General features: G+C 52.2%; 1 protein-coding gene across 33 annotated transcripts in view; it reads right to left on the reverse strand.

Annotated features, from left to right (window-relative positions):
* Positions 1-640: 640 nt before the first annotated feature.
* The window catches only part of Ablim2 (actin binding LIM protein family member 2), a 125,515-nt gene continuing 107,043 nt past the window's right edge, over positions 641-19,112 (reverse strand). For 21 of the 33 annotated variants that reach the window (XR_013042710.1, XR_013042691.1, XR_013042719.1 and 18 more), the window contains 3 exons: positions 13,096-13,150; positions 11,582-11,703; positions 11,424-11,504 (listed from right to left, as the gene is read on the reverse strand). Coding sequence is in view for 1 of the 33 variants with exons in the window: in XM_042285868.2 (XP_042141802.1) it covers positions 1,693-1,806; positions 11,424-11,504; positions 11,696-11,703; positions 13,096-13,150 (258 nt within the window). In the remaining 32 variants the exon portion in view is untranslated. Of the gene's footprint in view, positions 1,807-11,423; positions 11,505-11,581; positions 11,704-13,095; positions 13,151-19,112 lie in introns of those variants that run through there. The other 12 variants (XR_013042712.1, XR_013042705.1, XR_013042700.1 and 9 more) reach the window with 5 other exon arrangements.

Below are 19,112 nucleotides of genomic sequence, written 5' to 3' on the forward strand. Positions count from 1 at the left end.
GCTCCAGCCCTCATGGCCACCCCTGGATGGAGCGGGAGTCCCTCCCAGGTGGCCTGTCCTGCTCCATGAACACACCCCCTGCCCGCGCCTCTGAAACCAAGCATGCTTGAACACATTTTGTCCTTTTACAAGTTATAGTGTGTCACCATTTATTTCCCCAGGTGTCCCAGGAAGCAAATAGGACATGACACCTCGTGAGTGAGGAGGTGGGGGTTTCCAGTTGCGCAGGTCCAGACTGCTGAGGGGCAGGAAGTAGATTCAGTACCAAAAGTTCCCCTCCGTGGCCTAGCCAGGCTGGTGAGAACTCCAGCACAAAACAAGACTCAACATGTACTGGGATGTGAGGAAGTGAGAAGGACGGCCCAGAGGAGGGGACAGCTAGAGTCGCCCGGGGCTACAGTGCCCACACATCTTGTGGCAGGCATGCTCTTTTGTATCTGTCGCCAGGGCTCCAGTTAGCTCCCACTTCCAGACACCCAGGTTGGGAGAGGCGCCACCTCTACTCAGCTCCCCCTGCAGCACTCGGTGCCGGTGTCGGTGGGGGCTGCGTGTGGCAGCATGGACCCTGCGCATGCGTGTTTTATGTCGTTGGGGGGCTACAGTGAGTGTCTTTAGGAAGAAGACTGGCCAGGTTCCTTGAGACTGGGCCACAGTGGGGAAACCTTTATTCCAGGGCTTTGGCCATCAGGGGGCGCTCTTCTCTTTGAGACTTAGGAAAATGACCGTGAGGAAAAAGGAGACGATACACTTCACATGTATTTACAAACGGCACTACTGAGCGAGTCTGTCGTCGAGGCGGTCTGTGTGACACATACAAAGGGCAGGGACGAAGGGCAACAGATGGGCTCCTGTCTCTGAGGAGCGCTGAGGACTGGAAGCACAGAGGCCCGCACGGTGGGGGTGTAAGGCGGAGGCGCTCCCCTTCTGAGGGACCGGAAAACTAAACTCTGCATATATGTCTTCTTATGTGTAAGGAAGCGATACTTTTTAATAAAATAAAAACTTCTGTGTAACTTGAAAGATATCATTTAGGCAACTAAGGGTGGGGGGTGATTTGGAAGGGCACAGTACACAGAGCACTAGTGTGTGGTGGTGGGGGGCACCCTGTCAGGTCAACATCCATTCCCCAGAAAAGATCCTTCACAATAACTGCAAAAATCACAGTCCCGCTGCCTCTCAGCCATGGGTCTGGCTCCCCTGCCTCAGCCTGCCTGCCTGCTGCTCATGCTCTGAGGAGCCTCACGCACCACCCCTGCTGTGTCAGGGTCTGCCACTTGACAAACCTTTCACCTACCTCCCAGACGGTCTGTGCCCAACTGCCCAGCACAGGTGTGGGCACACCAGGTGCTCTGGGGGGAGGGGGGTGCTGGGCTGCCTCAATGCTCTGGCCCATCTCCTAGGATCGCTGGCCACAGCACGGCCCTGATGCCAAGTTGTGACGGGAAGGAGTGGGTCAAGCTGGCACCTGGCCCTAAACTACGGGGCGAGAGCATCCTTGCTACACAAGGGACCATGCCTGCTGGACGCTCCTCGGGGGGCCTGGCCGCGCCCCGCCTCCCACGGGCACCCCGCCTGCCCCGCTGACACAGAGAAGCAGGGCAAGGTGCAGAAGGAGATTTTCGGGGAGGCCAGTGGGGTCCCTCAGCTCTACCCCCCCCCCCCAACAGGCTCCTGGAAAGAGGCTGGCAGCTATCAGAACAGCAGGGCTTTCTTCTTGAGATCATTCCTCTTCCACAGGGCCAGGCGGTCAAACTCCTCGATGCTCATCCCAAACACTTCTTGGAACTCCTCAGGTGACAGGTGTCTCTTCAGACAAGGGAAAACAGGGACAGTCAGTGGCATTTGAAACAGGACCGGAGAAGCTGCTTATGCTCTGAGAAACACACCTGGAACCCCGTCGTAATTACAGCGCAGAGACCAGGCCCCTTTGCCTGCATTTTACGTCTGTCCCTTGGGTCTAATACCTACTTAATTCCGTACATAGACTGGGTATCCTTGCATGGTTAAGCCTATCTCTGTCCCTTGAGGATAACCAGTGCAAAGGTAAGAGCTGAGGCTTTTCAGTCAGTGTTTACCATGTCCCATTCCAGACGGAAAAGGAGCCTGAATGTCTCCGGTCCTCGTTCCCAACCTGCAGTTACCTTGGATTCCAAGAATAAGAGAGACTCACAGACACATCCCCCATGATGAAATCCCACTCTCCCCCCCAACCCCAACATTGCCTCATGGGAACCTTCTTGTCCCTCAAGCGATAAGGACTGCTGAGCACCTGGCAGAACCGGAAGTGACACAGTGACCAACCAGACCCTAGCTGGACCAGGACTGAGTAAGCCTCCACCCCTCTCATCCTGCCCCAGACCTATCTCTCTACAGCTAAAGAACATGTCAGTGCCTGGGATGGCTAGAATGCTTGCTTTCCATCTTCCCAAGACAGCTGCAACTTGACCTTTGTCCCACTCCACTGGACGTCCTGCTAGGGCCAGTGGCCAAGCCTGATCTACCATGACTTCAGGCTCTTGAGCTTCTGCCCTAGAAATCTGCTTTGCAGCAACATGTCTGCCAGGCCAGCTCTCTGTGTCTCTGCTGAAGCAGGGCCGCCACTGAGGATGAACAAATTTGTTGGCATGTCCAGGGCCGTTTGCAGTGAAAGAAACAAGCCTAGAGGACAGAGTTTTGGTAGGGACACACAGGGACTGGCATGGAGCTACACAGCACCCTTGACTCCTGCTGACAAAACTTCCCTGTGGCCAAGTTCAATGACCAGGCCCTAAGACAGGATCCTGGCTTGCTTGGAGCCTTCTGTAGAATCCTTTAGGCTGCCTCGTTTACCACCTTCTTTAACTGTGGCAGTGACTGCTCAGATGGTATAATGTGTTCTATTCCCATCTCCCTGCTGAGAAAGCCAAGGAGTAGTGTGCTGGGGCATGTCTTTCTGTAGGCTGTGAATATATGCTGTTCCCACTGGTTAATAAATACGCCTTCCCTGTGCTGGTGGTCCTGGGTTCTACAAGAAAGCAGACAAGCCACGTTGAGCAAGCCAGTAAGCAGCATCCCTCCATGGCCTCTGTAGCTCTTGCCTCCAGGTTCCTGCCCTGCTTGAATCCTTGTCCTGACTTCCTTTGATGATAAACAGCACAGGCAGGAGGATCAGGAGTTTAATGTCATCCTCTAGTTCAAGACCAGAATGGGTTGAGACCCTATTTCACAATCCACATACCCTTCTAAGAAAAAGAAAAGAAGCCACTTCTTGTTCCTTGAGGCACACTCAAATGACCTCGGGTCCTCTCCCAGGCCCCTCCCTCCCCTCACCAGGGAGACAAGAGGGAAGCTGGAGAGAGGATGAGGTAGCAGGAAGACAAGAGGGCGTAGGCTTGGCTAGGACAACCTCCTGCTAACCTCCTTCCCAAGCAGGGCCTCTTGATGGCTGTGTGGGAAAGAGGTGGGCAGGTCCTCGACAAGGTGATAGAGTGAGGGATAACAGCTCTCCTGCCCGAAGCAGACACCAGAACAGAAACAGGGACTCCCATAGGTCCCCAAGTGCCCGCCTTCACTGCATTCCTCCCAAGGACCAAATGCAGAAACAAGCCAACTTTTGGACAGTGGGAAAACAAGATGCATTGCAGGATCATCCAACCCAGAATGATATGAAACTCTAGGCCTCAAAAACATCAGGCCAAGTGCAAAGAGCCAATCGTACCACATGTTGGTGACTCCACTGAATGTAATGTCCAGAGCAGGCCTTAAAGGGACAGAAGTGGATTGCCGGGGTGGGGCGGAGGGGGTGGGTACTGTGATTGATGAAGGGGATGGGGTTTCCTTTCTGGGTGATGAAAATGTTCTGGACCCAGATGCTCATGATGGTTGTGAAACTGGGAAAGTGCAGAGGCATGAGTTGCACACTGCAAAATGGTAAAAAAAAAAAAAAAAAAAAAAAAAAAACAGTGAATTTTGCAACAATTAAAAAAAAAAGTATTGGCAAAAGAAGATTACAGTTTCCACAACTTTAAAGCAAAGATACTAAACTAAAGGTCATTGTAATAATCAAGATAGAAAAATGGATGAGAGTTAGGTGTGGGGGCACACACAGGCAATCTCAGCATTTGGTAAACTGAGGCAGAAGGATCAGGAGTCTGCGGTCAGCCTTGGCCACATAGCAAGTTCAAGGCCAGCCTGGGCTATAGGAGATCTTGTCTGAGAACAGACTAGAAAATGTGGTAATCTCCAAAAAACATAAATACAAATCTTGTCATTGAATCTGTGTTGAGTGCTCTGAGTCTTAGAGCCCCAGCAGTAGATGATCTGGGAGAGGGACCTAGAGTCACGCATGTATGCACACAGCCATGCTCGCAGAATCCAGCAAGCCTCCCCTAGATGGAGGCCTCAGCCTGTGGACTGTCTTATGCTTGTGAACAGGAAAAGTATCTTGGGCTAGAAAGGAACTATCTGAACGGTGAGATCAGGGTGACTCCTATTGCTGAGAAGTCCACTCTTAGATCACCAAGGTTTAGTTGTCTCACCATAGCCCTTTGAGGCCTGCTCCCACTCTTCCAACTTACTGTAGGGTGCTCTCAGAGAGGCCAAGGGCACCATAGAGGAAAGGGTGCCTGGTAGGGTGGAATGAGACCAGTTTAGCAGGACCACCAGAGATGGAAGTGTTGGGAAGGTGACTTGAGGTATGGTCCCCGGTTTTGTTGGTTGTTGTTTGAGACAAGGCCCCGCTATACAATCCGGGCAGGCCTTGAGCTCACTATGTAGGCTGACTTCAGACTCCCATCATATCCTCTGTGATGCTCCCTGCACAGCCCAGGAGAGCTGGTTGCAAGTGGGACCATGGAAGGGGCACACACGGGGTGGCTGGTATCGTGAAGGTGCATTTCTTGGAGTGGTAGGGGTGTCAGGACAGCTGGCAGGGAAAGACCCGAGGCCAGCGGCCCTCGCCCTACCACATCCCCACTCCTGATGGACTGGCTCGTCATGGAGGGGGATGAGGCAGGCTTACTCCCTCTCCTTTGGTTCTTACAACCTTCAACCCCTTGGCTGAGGCCCGCCCACATTTCCTAGGGTAATCATTTTCTCATAGACAGTAATTGATAACCATGCCTACAAAACACCTTTGCAGTAGCCTATAACCAGTATTTGATCAGACCCCCAGCCCTGGGGCTTGCAAGAATTGGTATATCCAATGCAGATATCAAGAAAGGCCGGTGAGGTGCTGGGGTGGGGGGGCTATTATCTGCAGCTGACGCTATGTGGCCATGTTAATGTGTCACCCGATGATTGATGGCTCCTGGGTGGGGCCTCTGAGCTGCTCCTGGGGCCACCAGGGCCTGCTGACTGGGAAGAGGCTGCTGCAGAGGGGCCTAGGGTTTCCCTGCTGGTCCTGTCCTCACACTCGCTGAGGCTGGGCGTGTGTCTGCTGGTGCAGTAAGCCCAGGGTGACTGCACCTGGGGAGTGAGGACCCCGAGGTTCAAGTGTCCTTTCCCTGATCAAACTTGTCCATCCAGTATGATGAGGACAGAGCACCCTGGACCCTGCTGACCAAGGGTGACCATGAGGGGTTCAGGGCCCCTCCCCCCCCCAGGCCCTTCATGATTAGGGTGGAGAAGAAGTACTTGAGTGCTGTGTGGCAGGACAGATAGACCTGGGGAGGGGTCTGGTGAATGCCAGCTACCAGGAAGCTCACTGTGGAGCCACAGTGGGCAGAGGCAGGGGGCAGCAGGGGTGCCAGGGGACAACAGTCACATGTGTGTTCCCTGAGGAAGGAAGGGAGAAAACCATGAACAGAGACCTGCTGCCCTTCTGGAGCTGAGGGTCAACCAGGTTAGCTGGACTTTGGTGCATGGGACTTGGTGTGACCTTGGGGCCCTCTTGGGTACTACACCCAGGCAGCCTCACCTCTGGAAGAGGTGACATTTGATTTAGGGCCTATAGAATTTGGAGATGTGCCTGGTGAACCAGAGAGAACAGTGATGAAGGTCCTAGGACTTCCCACCATGCAATGGTGTCCCCCAGGAGTGAGACTGGCCCGCTCCCTGGAAAGGCACCATGCCAGTCTCTCTTCCTGTAGCTATGGAAGAAGCCTGGAGCCCTTGGCATTGGCAAGAAGTGCCTAAGAAGCCAGGGGCCAGGAAATAGCCCCTTCCTACCAGGAGACACTAACAGATCCTCTGCCAGGCACTGGAACTCAACAGAACTTGGACAGCCAAGTCCTGAGCTCAGCCTCTTGAATCACCACATTTCAGAACTACCAGCCCCAAGATTTGTGAAGCTCTCTCTGAGCATGTGCCTTGGCATGTGTTACATGCCTGCATATGCGTGTTTGTATATGTCTGTGTATTTGTGTGCATGTGTATGAATGCAAAGGTCTGTGCATCAGTCTTCACAGGTGTGAGGAAATATAATGAGAAAAGCAATTTAAAGATAGGTTCATTTGGCAATTCATTTACATAATATAATTGATCCAGAAGTCGGCTAGCAGAGTGGCTGTGAGTGCCGAATCCCATTTCTGCCTCTTGGGAACCATGGCTCTGGAAGCTATCTGGATGCCTTGTGGTGTTGTGAAAGAAGTGTTAAAATACGCCATGTGCTTGGAATGGAGCCAACCACACAGAAGGGACAGCAGCACTATCTGCCGTGCTTAGCCGTGTTCATGTTGTCTATGTCTGCCACACAGGGCACTACGAAAGCATTTTGTTCCCATAGCTGAATGCACTGCCCTGCATCTGTGCACATGGTAACACTACTTCTTCCTGTTTTCAGCAATCATCATTTTGGACCACATCCATGGCCCTTCTCCAGGGCAAGCTTGGCATCCGCAGGGCTATCACTCAGTTTGGAGGATAGTGTGCACACAGGTGCCCACCTGCTGCTTAACACTGTAGATGCTCAATTAAGTGTTTCTGAACCTCCATTTAAACACTTGCAGTTGTCCAAAGTACAGGTGCGACCCTTGTCACCTGACAGGTAAGAGATCAGGCCCAGAATGGCTAAGTTACTTGTCCACAGCCACACAGGTAGACATTACAGAGACTAGATTCACTAGCTCACACTGACTCCAAGTGCTCAGCCCCTCCCATGACACCACTGGGGTTGGCGGAAGACTATCTTGGAAGCAAAACAATGCCACCTTTGATGAGCAGGGCAGGGCATGCAGGGAATGGCTCAGATTAGGACATGTTATTCCATCTGGGGCCAACAGAGATCCTGTCCCTTGGACTGGGAATTCTGGGCCCAGAAGGTCTTCAGAATTCAAGCATTCAGAACACACTGGTGGTTGGTTCTCTCTGGGAAGGAGGTCCTTGGTGTACTATGGCCAAGGACTGAGATATAGATCTTCCAGGACAAAGAGCTCCACATCTAGGGATGGAGACCTGGCTTTTGCTCCATGTATGGATGTTGTGTGATGCATCTGACTCCCTGCACAGTCAAAGAGGACCTTCACAACTGGAACACAAGTCACTGACCTTCATCACACACAGTCCAGAACTGGGCACCTGTGTGGCACCTTTAACTGCTGCAAGGCTGTGCCCAAATGCCATCACCATTGACCCCAGTGCACCTTGCTCTTCTGGAAGACCACCACATGCCATCCCTCCTAGGCTGGCCACAGTTACGTCAGGAATGCCCTGTCCATAGCCCATTCTTCATGTTTAAGGTCTGCGACCTTGACTTTCCAAACACTGCCCGAATTCATCTACATCTCACCTGCAGTCATGCTACCCCTATCCAAGTTACCATCGTGCCTTCTAGATGACTCACATTGCCCCTCATCTCTCCCTCTGTATTCACTGCCAGTCTAAACTCCACAATACAGCCTCAGGACATGTTGTAAACTGCACGCCAAACCTTGTTACTATCACTAGGCTAACGGCCAAGCCGCTTAGCACAGCGCAGAGTCCCGTGAGGCCTGACCTAGCCTTCCCTCTACCTGCTCAGGTATAGTCTTGTAGGTCCACTTCCTCAAACAGCCCAGCTTCCCTTCTGCTCCCTGGTCTTTGCCCATGTAGTTTTCTAGCAAAACCCTCACACACTCAGGCACACACATACAAGTATGCTCACTGCACCATTATCATCTACTCATTCAAAACAGAGAAGCCCAGGTTCCTGACCTTCAGAGCACTAATGCTGGCATGTGGTTCTGCATACTCATTTGGATAATCAGCTGATGGACACCTCTCTATCAGGCTCATGTCTATTTTTGCTCAAAGACTTCCCTAGGGTCCCAGTCAGTACCCATGTCTATGAATGACTGGGACACTTGGCCGACAACTATGACACTGAGTTTTAATGATAATGATCAGCAGTCAGGGAAAAAATCCTGCAGAGCTACAGAGGACACCATCTGCTGCCCACCACATCCACAGCCTCTTCCTGCACATGGCTAACTTCACTTCCCAGCCTGCCTTGCAGCAAGTGATGCCATATGACAAGCTCAGCCAATGAGCTTGTAAGTGGCAATGCTGTCCTTAGGACCCTTCAGGAAGCTGGCCTTTCCTGTGGCTGCTTGGCCAGGTGGGGGCAGAGTGACATGGACTGGCATAGAAAAGGTCTGTATCCAACCTCGGGGGGGGGGGGGGAGGGGGGAAGCAGGCAATGAGTTGAGTACACAGTGAGCCTTCCTTACCCAAAACTCCGCTACTGCCAAAGTCATACAAGAGAGATTTGTGGAAGCTGGTCCACCCTGAAGAGATGGCACTGGGAATTCCCAGAAGGCTTTTCCACTTCCCATTCCTCTTTGTGGCTTTCTGGATCTTTACAAGTTATAACTTGGTTTCACTATAAAACTAAAGCTCTCTCCCATGACACAAACATGGGGTGGGAGTGTGTGTGTGTGTGGTGGGGGGGTGTCTGCTCCTGTAAGAAAGCCCCACCACACTCTTTCCAGGGTCACATCACTGTCCCCAAGCTGATAAGGAAGAAAGGACAGATGTGTCCCACTGTGGCAACTGTTCTAATTCCTGGGGCTGGCTGAGCTTGACGGGGAAGAGGAGCGGAGAGTCACACTCTTGGGTGTGTTCACCTGAATATGAAAAGTTTAATCCCCTCCCGAGGCTACAGCTGCCTTCAGCAGGCATACTCACAAGCAAAGCAGAAGTCACTTGAGACACACCCTAGCCCTAAAGGGAAGCAGGGAGCCCCAGCAGGCTCTCAGGGGGCTGCAGGAGCTGCTACTGATGTCATCTGAGCTCTGAGCATCATCTAAGGGTGAAGCATTTAGTCCACACACCCTCAGTAACCCACAAGGACACACCTTTTAAAGAGCCAAGACACACAGCAAACAGGGACCTCTCTAGGCCTAACCTGACCCATGAGCTGCCAATGGCCAGCAGCACCCTCTTTATACAGTAGCAGTGCTCTTGGCCATGACCCCACCATCAACAAGCCCAGCTACAGCCAGAGGCCAAGACGCCCCACTGTGAGCCACTGATACCAATGCCACAGTTGATACTCAGACAAGGACTCCTGGGCCCCAGTCTCCAAGACCACAGGCAGAGCCCTGTCCCTTAGTGGGCTCCAGCCTCGCCCTACCCCGACAATCTCATACACCCCCCTAGCCAGCCCAGCTGCTGGCCCTTCCCGTGAATGATACATACATCAAAATACACAAAAATGCTCCCGTGGCCTTCCTTTCCTCGTTTGCAATGAGCTTCAAGTATCCTGCAAACCAGGACTTTGGCTCCGTGGATCCTTGGCTAGTATGATGGGTATCCACCATGTGGACTGCTCCGAGGGGCTACTTATTGGAGATCTCAACTCACTGTGTTCTGCTATGCTGTCCCCTCCCCGACCGTCCTCGCAGTGGACACTTGCCACCTGCCTGTTGCCCAGCAGCCTCTTTCCATCTCAGATGGCAGCTCTCAGTTTCTTCCAGGAACGACCTGGGTCTCTCCAGCTCAGGTGACATCAGCAGCCCCCTTAACTCCAGACAAACTGGTTGCTTCGGTCATTCTATGCCCTGGGGAGAACTGGCTGGTTTAGGGGTAGAATGGGGTAATGACCACCCAGAGGCTCAGTGTGGGTTGTATGAAGACAGATAATAGAGAGGGTTCCCTCCCCATCCCCCAAGACCTTGAGCTGGGGGGGGGGAGGTGAAAGAGTCTCACTGGAACCAATGTAGAGGAAGAACAGTCACTGGGAATGGGAATACTGCTTAGTCCTTGATGCAGCCATATCTGAAGGGGCCCTTCAGTCATGTGACTCCATTGGTTTCTAGTGTAAGTCACTATGGGGCTAAGGGCGTCCCCCTCCCTGTGCAGCAGCCCCAGTCACCTCGTCTCTTTCCTGCTGCCACTAATGTGCAGAGGGGCTACTATTTACCAGGCCCCAGGGAAAGGGCTTCAACCTCGGACTGCACAATGGCTCTCTGAAGCAGCTCTGGGTTTTCATCCTAAGTAGAGACGAAGGCTCCAGGGCACATGACTGGCCGGCTGAGGAAAGCCAGTACTCTGCTACGATACCATCCCCGCCAGGGTCACATCCCACAAGCTCTGAACAGATGCCTTACTCACACCACCCTGTTCTGTTGCCCGTGAAAGTCCTGATTGGCTCTGGACAAGCCTGAGCATGTTCTCTGTAACACAGAGAGGACCTTGGCACCCTGTGCCCCAGCACAGTCCCAGGCTCATCTGTGCCACCTTAGAGGCCACCTCTTTGTCAATCTATCTACTGGGTTTCTGCTCTGCCCACCCCCCAAAGCCCCTTGGATATATCTGTTTTTCCCGTTCCTGGCCACACACAAAGTCATTGCCCCATGAGAAGTTTGGGTGGGGTCTAGAACTTGCCCGAGGCATAGGAGGGAGGTAGCCTCTGCCCTCAAGAGCCTGGAGATGCCCTCGCCCCAGCAAGGGGCATGAAAGGACAGTGCCTATGTGTGAAGCTCAAGAGGGGGATCCCTACTACCGCCCTACGGCTGTTGATGACTGTGGGGTGGTTTTGATGAACAGAGAAGCATGAATAGGGCATTTTAGCCTTGCCATAGAGTGCTTAGCAGAGTCTGTCCTCCTGGGCACAGTGCACCACCATCTCACACTACTCTGCTGCAGCTGCATGGACCTTTCAGACACACACTCATCTTCCGCGGATGAACTGCCTGTTCTAGATCAGCAGAGCAGTCCAGAAGTTTCTCCTTCAAGCTGGCCCATCTTTTCATAGCAGCACGTTGGATGGGACCACTGTGGGCCCCTTGGTGCACCGTGCTACCCGGCCTTCCCTACCCCAGCCAGAAGCCTGGGCCCCTCTGCAAAGCCAGCAGAGTTGGGTCTGTGACCCTGTTTCTTTGCCTTTGGAGATCCCTGTGTCCTTGGTTCTGAGCCCTGTTCTGTCACCACAGGGGCACCACCTCCTGGTGTGTATGTGTGTGGGAACCTGGTCTTGTGGCTGAGGCCTGTAGAGCCTCAATGCATACCTCCCTACCTTGCCTTACCTCTAGCCGCGTCCGGTCCACATCTTTGGGCAGTTTCACACGGATTCGGTTTGTTACGATAAGGGAGTCATATGGGTATATCTGCAGGGAAGACATCACAGAGTTATCTCAGAGGCAAGGCCCCCTGGGCTGACCAAAAGGCAAACCAGGATACATACTTGCGTGGACTGTGGACATGCACATTTCATAGAGAAAATGCAACAGAAAGGAACTTTGAACCTGGGCAGGCGCCGCACGGTGGGAGAGGTCGGTTAGTGCAGGAGACCCCTTACCTTGTACTCTGTAAGAGAAGAGCAGAGACCACGGGGCTGGTTTAGGAACGGAAGAATCCATGCCCAGGATGGGTTCAATCCTCTTCCTGGGCAACCCCACCCCCGAATCAGCAGGTCCATGCTTGGTCTCTGAGCAACCTTCATGGGCCTCTGGTCTTGGATTTCAAGGGAGGGACCAAGGGTCTCCCACAGAATATTGAGAGCAGGAGGCATGGCCAGGAGGCTGGAGGCCACCCTGGAAGCTGGGTAGTGGCACTGTGCTCCTAGGCTAGGAAATGTCTTTCCTGGTGTTCTGGGCTGTTCTGAGAAAGACACCCATCTCAGTTTACCCAGATGTGCAGTGGGTTCTCCAGGGAAAACTTTCTGAAGGGTGTTGTGGAGTCTGACACCTTTACCAGTACGTATCCTGTCACCCCAGTCTCCTACTGTCCCCCTCCCTTTTTAAAAACAAGGTCTCACTGAGCCTAGGCTAGCTTTGAACTTACTATGTAGCTGAGGGTGACCTTGAACTCCCAATTCCCCCGCCTTCCCATCCCAAGTGCTGGGATTACAGTATGCACCATCATACATGTGCTGCTGGGGATAAACCCAGAGTTGTACGTGTGTGAGGCAAGCACACTACCACCCAAGCCACACCCCAGCCCCTCTTCACCATGCTTTGCTTCCTACTGTAAAGTGCCAAGCACTGTACACCCCTTTCGACAAGGTTTTCCTTTAGACTTCAGGCGTCATTGCAGCGAAGCTAAAGGGGTGCAGATGGCAGGCGCTCCACACATACAGGAAGGGCCGCCAGAATCCTGGCCTCCGATCACTCTGGAAGAAAGATGCCTGCATGAGGCAGGCCCTTGATCTTCCCACTCGGGACTCTGAAGTGCCAGCTCTGAGGCTGGAGACTGGGACAGCCACTTTAAGAGCAAGCTGTGATGCTCTGGCATCTATATGTGAACTGGTACACAAGAGCAGGGTTCCCCCAGCATTCCAGAGGGTAACAAGGAGGTGTGCATGGCCAGGTGCACGGCCCTGCTCAGAGTTGGAAGAGGAGCCATTAGTGGGGTACCTGCCACATGACCAGGTGGCCACTCACATGTATGCCAGCAGATAGTGAGTGAGAGCCGGAGACGGGGTTTGATACACTGTTCAGCTCGGCCCCTAGAAGCTGTTTGCTTGTGACTCTGTGCCCTATTCCAAGAGATTCACAGCACCTAAAAAGCCATGACAGGCCCCTGCAGCACAGGATGGAAGAGCTGAGGGGTCAACAGGTATCCCCAGGAGACCCTTCATCCATGGCGCAGAACCTTCTGCCAGCAGTTCCCAGAGGGATGTCTCAGAATGAGACTGGTAGACATGTGCTAGTGATTCTGGCCTAGCCAGAGACCCACAGGGGTCCCCATTGTGTGTACCTCGAGTGCCCCAACTGGCATCCGGGTCTGCTCCACAAGGGGCCACGTTGGCGTTCTGGAAGAGAGAAAGAGAGAGAGGCCGGCAAGAGGCAGGTTGCAGGGGGCAGGCAGTAGGGGGGGCTGGGAGACAGCCCCCCCAATGCTTGCTGGGTCCTCATACAGCTGGAGGAGGAGGAGGAGGGTGATTGACAGGTTTAGGTGACAGCCAGATGGCAAAGCTGGACTTTGGAAGGTGAGTCCCCAGGACACCTGCCCTGCGGGTATGCCTTTCATACCTGCCTCAGAAGTCTTTGAACCTTGCCTGTCTGATCAACCCTGCCCTAGCTTTAAGAACGAGCTCTGATGCCTGGGTCCTGCTCTCTAGCTGGCATGCCCTATAGGGCAGTTTAGCGTCTCTTCCTGTATTCACACTGTGATGGGTCTAGCCTGTGGTATTTCTGCTCCTCCTTGGGGAAAGTGACTACAGTCTGCTGTCCCCATGCTCTAGGTAGACCCGAGAGTCTTCCCCAGCCGCACTGTGCCTACAAGATGGCAGAGGCACTCACTGGCCACTGCCGCCTGGGGGCTCTGCATCACCCCACTCTACATCACCCCACTCTACTGCCAGAGTCCCCAGTGCCTAACCTAGCTACACAGTCCAGAGTACCAATGTCCATGCACCCCAAAGCCCCAAGACACAAGGGGCTTCTGCCTCCATAGGCACCCCCACAACTCCAGGGTCACCCGGATTCTGGTTTCCAGAAACCCCTGGTACCTTGGACAGAGTGGCCCTGCTCTGACATGAATACTCAAGAAGTGACATTCTTGGGGGAGGGGGGGGGGCTGCCACCTGCCTAGGTCACTGCCCTCAACTCCCATGGCTGTCATTAACAAACTGTCATGTCTGCACCATCGTGGTCATAGAAGTTCTTTCTCTCTCTTCTGTCCACTTGGGAAAACCCGGATGACCAAGTTCCCTCTGTCTACAGGGCCCCACCACTGCAAAGTGCTCTAAGCCTCCACAGGGCTGCACCGTCCCTGTCCTGACTCCTGCCCGGTCACACCTGCTGTCCACGCCAGAACTGTGGGGTGAGCTGAGGTCCCTGAAGAATTGTCTGACAGCACCCCAGTCCCCAGCACAGTCCAGGGGTTGAAACAGGGTCAGGGCTGTGGGGCAGAGTTTCTGGAACTGGGCCCAGGGATCGTATTTCAGAGAGCACCGCAGGTAGAGGAGCCATGTGCTCCACCTACAGATACAGTTACAAGGAGAGCTGCGGCCGATGGACCTTACAGCAGACGACAAGCCAGGGGGCGAGCTGGGAATGGGCTACGTACCCCAGAGACTGTGGAAGCAGAGAGACCCTGCCCACCAAAATCCCTCGTCTGAAACAGAGAAACGGAGGCCCAGGGATATGCCACTACCTCCTTCCTGCCTCAGAGCTGGATCCAGCAGGCTGTGACCAGCTGCTGAGAGGGTGAGTGTGGGAAGCAGAGGGTTGGAGCAGGCCTTTATTTAAAATCTCTGATATTTGGCTTATCATGGACTTTTGAATGTGGATTTGAAAATCTCTCTCTCTCTCTCTCTCTCTCTCTCTCTCTCTCTCTCTCTCTCTCTCTCTCTCTCTCTCTCGTTTTGTTTGTTTGTTGAGATGCCTTGGCTGGTCTAGAACTAACTATGTAGACCAGGCTGGCCTCAAACTCATAGAGCCCTGCCTGTCTCTTCCTCTCAGTGTGGGGATTAAAGGTGTGCACCACCAAGTCCAGTAGATTTGGATCTAACACCACTGTAGTAACATGCGATATACGTCAATGACTCCATCCTTGAGTTCAACCTTTGTTTACCTCTCTGGGTCCTAAGCCCTGCATGCACCCTTAGCCAGGGGTCTGCATCAGCCAATAACTTTCCATGACCTTTCACCATTTCCCCTTAGAAGTTTTCGAAAACAACTCTTAGGAACAATTGTCTCAGCTCCAGACCAGCACCTCAGGCAGACCTGTCCATCAGAGAGCCTCTGGGCAAAATGAAGCCAGTGGTGGGCCTTGGCCCCACCTTTGCCTCCCAGATTGACTGATGCTAAGGAGGAATGCTGCCACATAGTGTTTGGAATCTTGTATCACAAGCAGTCGATCACCCAGGCCGACACCTCCAAGCAGAACCAGCTTCCTCCAGCCTTCTAGGCCCGAGGAAAGAGAGGGAAGATGGGAAGTGGGCCATCCTCCAAATGGAGGAACAGGGGCCTTGGTCTAAGCAGGACGAGTGGATCTATGCCCCATGTAGCTCTACAGACCACTCTGTGCAAGCAAATCTTGGGTTAACATGTACGTGTGGACCAGCAGCAGAGAGCCAGCTCAAGGCTGCACTGCCTGGCCCTACTCTGGCTAACTCCTCTGCAGTTCTCAATGAGGTGCCAGGATTTTTAAAGCTGACATGTTACTCATCTTCCTCATCTGGGCATTTACCAGCTCTACTGACACATTCTCCAGTCTTGTTGCACCCCACAAAGTGGGAAGCACCCTCAGGCTTTACAGACCAGGCTCAGAGAGGTCAAGCAACCTTACTGAATTCACACGGGAAGTGCACAGGACTGTAGGAGTGAGATCATGGCCGCCCACACCGGCAGCTGTGATTGTCCTGCTAAAGCCATGTAGGAATAAGCTGCCTGACTCAGCAGAAGCTGGTGCAGAAGAGCGGATGGGGGCTTGCTTTTGAAGTCCTGACTTATGTGGAAATCATGCTGCAGAGCTCAGGAAAAGATCTCATAGCCATACTTGCTCTCATACTCACTCAGATGTAAGAATCACACCCCCACCCTGGTTAGTTCTAGGAAAAGACTGCAAGTTACATAACTTGCCTCAAGATGGCTGGGAGTTCAGGGCTGTCTAGTTCATGTTCTTTTCAGGATCACAGCTGAAGATCTACAGTCACGGACATGAGAACCCCCCACCCCCACCCCACACCATGCCTCTCTCAGAGACAGGTCTTATCGAGCCCAGGTTAGTTTTGAACTCACTATGTAGCTGAGGGTGGCCTTAAATTCGTGGTCCTCTTGTCTCTACCTCCAGACATAAACACTTTAAAAATATAAATTTACATATTTTGACACAAGGTCTCACTCACTATGTAGCCTAGGATATCCTGGAATTTTCTATACAGACCAAGCTGGCCTTGAACCCACTGAGATTTGCCTACCTCTGCCTCCCAAGTGCTGGGATTAAAGGTGTGCACCACCATGCTTGAGGGACATAAGCAGTTTTAGAGATTTATGAACACAGGAAAACTGGATTCAAAGGGTATAAATTTTGCATTTGTCTACAGGGTTAAGCTTGACAGTGAGTTACTGGGTAGTTTCAGGTGACTCTTGTTTACTAGATCTATGTTTTGTTTTAAGACCATGCAAAGCACCGATAGAAGCTGTGTTGTTTGGTGCATTTAAGTTTCTGGGTTCTGTCACTGCTTCATAAAGCCTGGGACACTGGTACTCTGTGCATTACTGTTCCCTCTTCATATATTATTTATTTGAAACTTAATTTCACTTTGCCATAGCATCACTATTCCCACCTCCCATTTGTGATTTTAGCATCTCTTGTCATTTCTAATAAGAATATGTTTTCAGTGTATAACTTGTAATGACACACTATGATAATGCCATTTTTTTAACCCAACCTGACAAACTGCTTTTTTTTTTTTTTTAATGTTGGAATTTAGTCTCTTCACAGGTAACATCAAGCATTTCTCCAAGTGGGATTTCTTCCAGGGAGCAACCACAAGGACCTTCAGGTGGCCAGTGACCATTATCTAACTGATGGGCCAGGTGGCACATGTAAAGCATTACTGCCTCATTCACAGGGGGACCTGCGGCAGGCGACTGCTAGTCTGCTGGACTATGAGCATCTTCCTCCTGGGGCAGGTTTGGGCATCAGGACAGTCTCATGATTTTCGGCACACACAATGCTAGGGGTCACTAGGTCTTTGTGACAAACTCCTCTTAGATGGAGACTCAGGAGGACTTCTGCCCCTTCAGATGAGGGAAACTATAAAAGTCGTGATCATGGCTGCCTAGCCTTCACTATCAGGACACATGAGTGGGGCTTTGGCATCTTTTCTCACACACTGTCATTTGTTTGTTTGTGAGAGAACATTCTCCGGAGGTCTCTCTCTCTCTTTTGGATTTTGATCTCACTGAATCTGTGCCCTGACTTAGAAAACTCTGCCCCCATCCAATCCTTTCTGGTAGCAAAGCGCCCCGTGAATGATTCTGGGGCACTGCAGGTCACCACCAGCAGATGTTTGTGGGCAAGCACTACGGGAACTCCAGAGAGAAGGGCCAGATTTGAACTGCTGAGAATGGCTGCTCAGGTGACTGAATAGCCAGCCTTCTGCTGAGGAGGCAGGGGAGTACATACTGGTATTAAATAGAGTAAGAATGAGCAGGAGTGCCGGGCGGTGGTGGCACACGCCTTTAATCCCAGCACTCAGGAGGCAGAGCCAGGCGGATCTCTGTGAGTTCAAGGCCAGCCTGGGCTACTAAGTGAGTCCCAGGAAAGGCACAAAGCTACACAGAGAAACCCTGTCTAGAAAAACCAAAAAAAAAAAAAAAAAAAAAAAAAAGAATGAGCAGGAGCATGGGTAGGAGACAAAGGATCTCAGGGCCAAGTGCAAAGTCAGAACTCTTGTGAGGATGGACTCCACCTTTGGGAGCACTCAGAGTTCAAGCCTAGAGCACTCAGGTCTGCCCACTCTCTCCACCCACATTCACACAAGATCTGCCCCTCAGTCCTGAAGAGAGTTAAGATAATGTTCACAACAGTTCTAGGACCAAGATGGACCCACCAGAGTCCAGATGACCTATTCACAACTGGACTAGGAGGAGCCGGTAGAGACCATGACCTCTGCAGACATGGAAGTTCACCAATGCCACAGGCAAGCCAAGACTCTCCCAGGAGATCAACTTCTCTGTGTTCTCATAGATGACTGACTGGACACGTGTTCACACAGATGGCTGCTAATCATACAGACAGTCCAGTGCCCCTACTTTCCTCTCATCCACCAAGGAAACCCCCAAGTTCTTACTTGAGTAGAAGGACAAATTAGCTAGGTCAAGCTGGGTCACTGGCACCTGTAGGCCCCTTGCTTAGAGAGCAACTGTTCCAGGTAAAAAGAAAACCTTCTGGAAAGACAGACAGGGCTCCCACAGCCCCTAAGGCCCTGGCTCTGAGTGGAGGGTTTTACATTTCATGTCAGGGGAGTCCTGTGTGGTTTCTAGACCCATGCTTTCCCTGTGGAAGACAAATTCCATTGGAAAAAGATCAAGAAAGCAGGCAACATGCAAGGTCTGTTCCAGAGCAGGAAGAGAGGTTAATGGGAGGGGAAGCCATGGTACTCTAGATTCCATCCATGCAGAGGCATCTGTGTGTGTGGCACCCTGAAGCTGAGTCTTGGACAGAAACATAGTAAACTGGAGCCTGAGAAGATGGATGACTAGTCCCAAAGGGTGCCTGCAGCCTCTGAAGATGCCTCCCTGGTCTTGAGAGTGTTCCATAGCCTTAGAGAGGATATTTCAGATGGCTGGCCCTGAGTTCACATTTTGATAAGACCACTCCAACACCACACACACACACACACACTCTTGATTCTCTTGAGATATGAATTGTCTTGTTTTATACACAAACTTCCTGACACTAGGAAATGCTACCTGGGTGATGAAAGTTTCCTGGAGCTGTGTGCTTATATGAGACCTGGGGGTCCTGAATCATGAGGACATCCTAGACTATAGATCTCCATTGAGAGCCAACATGGCTACAAGCTCCTCATGAAGGGCACTGGACCAGGGCACATGGCAGGCTCTCTTTGGGTTGGCAGGCTAAAGGCCTCCTGTATTTGCATTCATGTGCCTTGAGATTGGGAAGGGGATAAGGACATATTCCTCATGACCACATGGCAGTGACATGGGATGGGTATGGCTCCATGGGCACAGGAACATTCCAGACTTGGCTGACTCTATCCACCAGGAAAGAAGGTGGGGCTGAAGAGCATCTCA

The sequence above is a fragment of the Peromyscus maniculatus genome, chromosome 10 (genome assembly GCF_049852395.1).
Source record: "Peromyscus maniculatus bairdii isolate BWxNUB_F1_BW_parent chromosome 10, HU_Pman_BW_mat_3.1, whole genome shotgun sequence".
Lineage (NCBI taxonomy): Eukaryota > Metazoa > Chordata > Mammalia > Rodentia > Cricetidae > Peromyscus > Peromyscus maniculatus.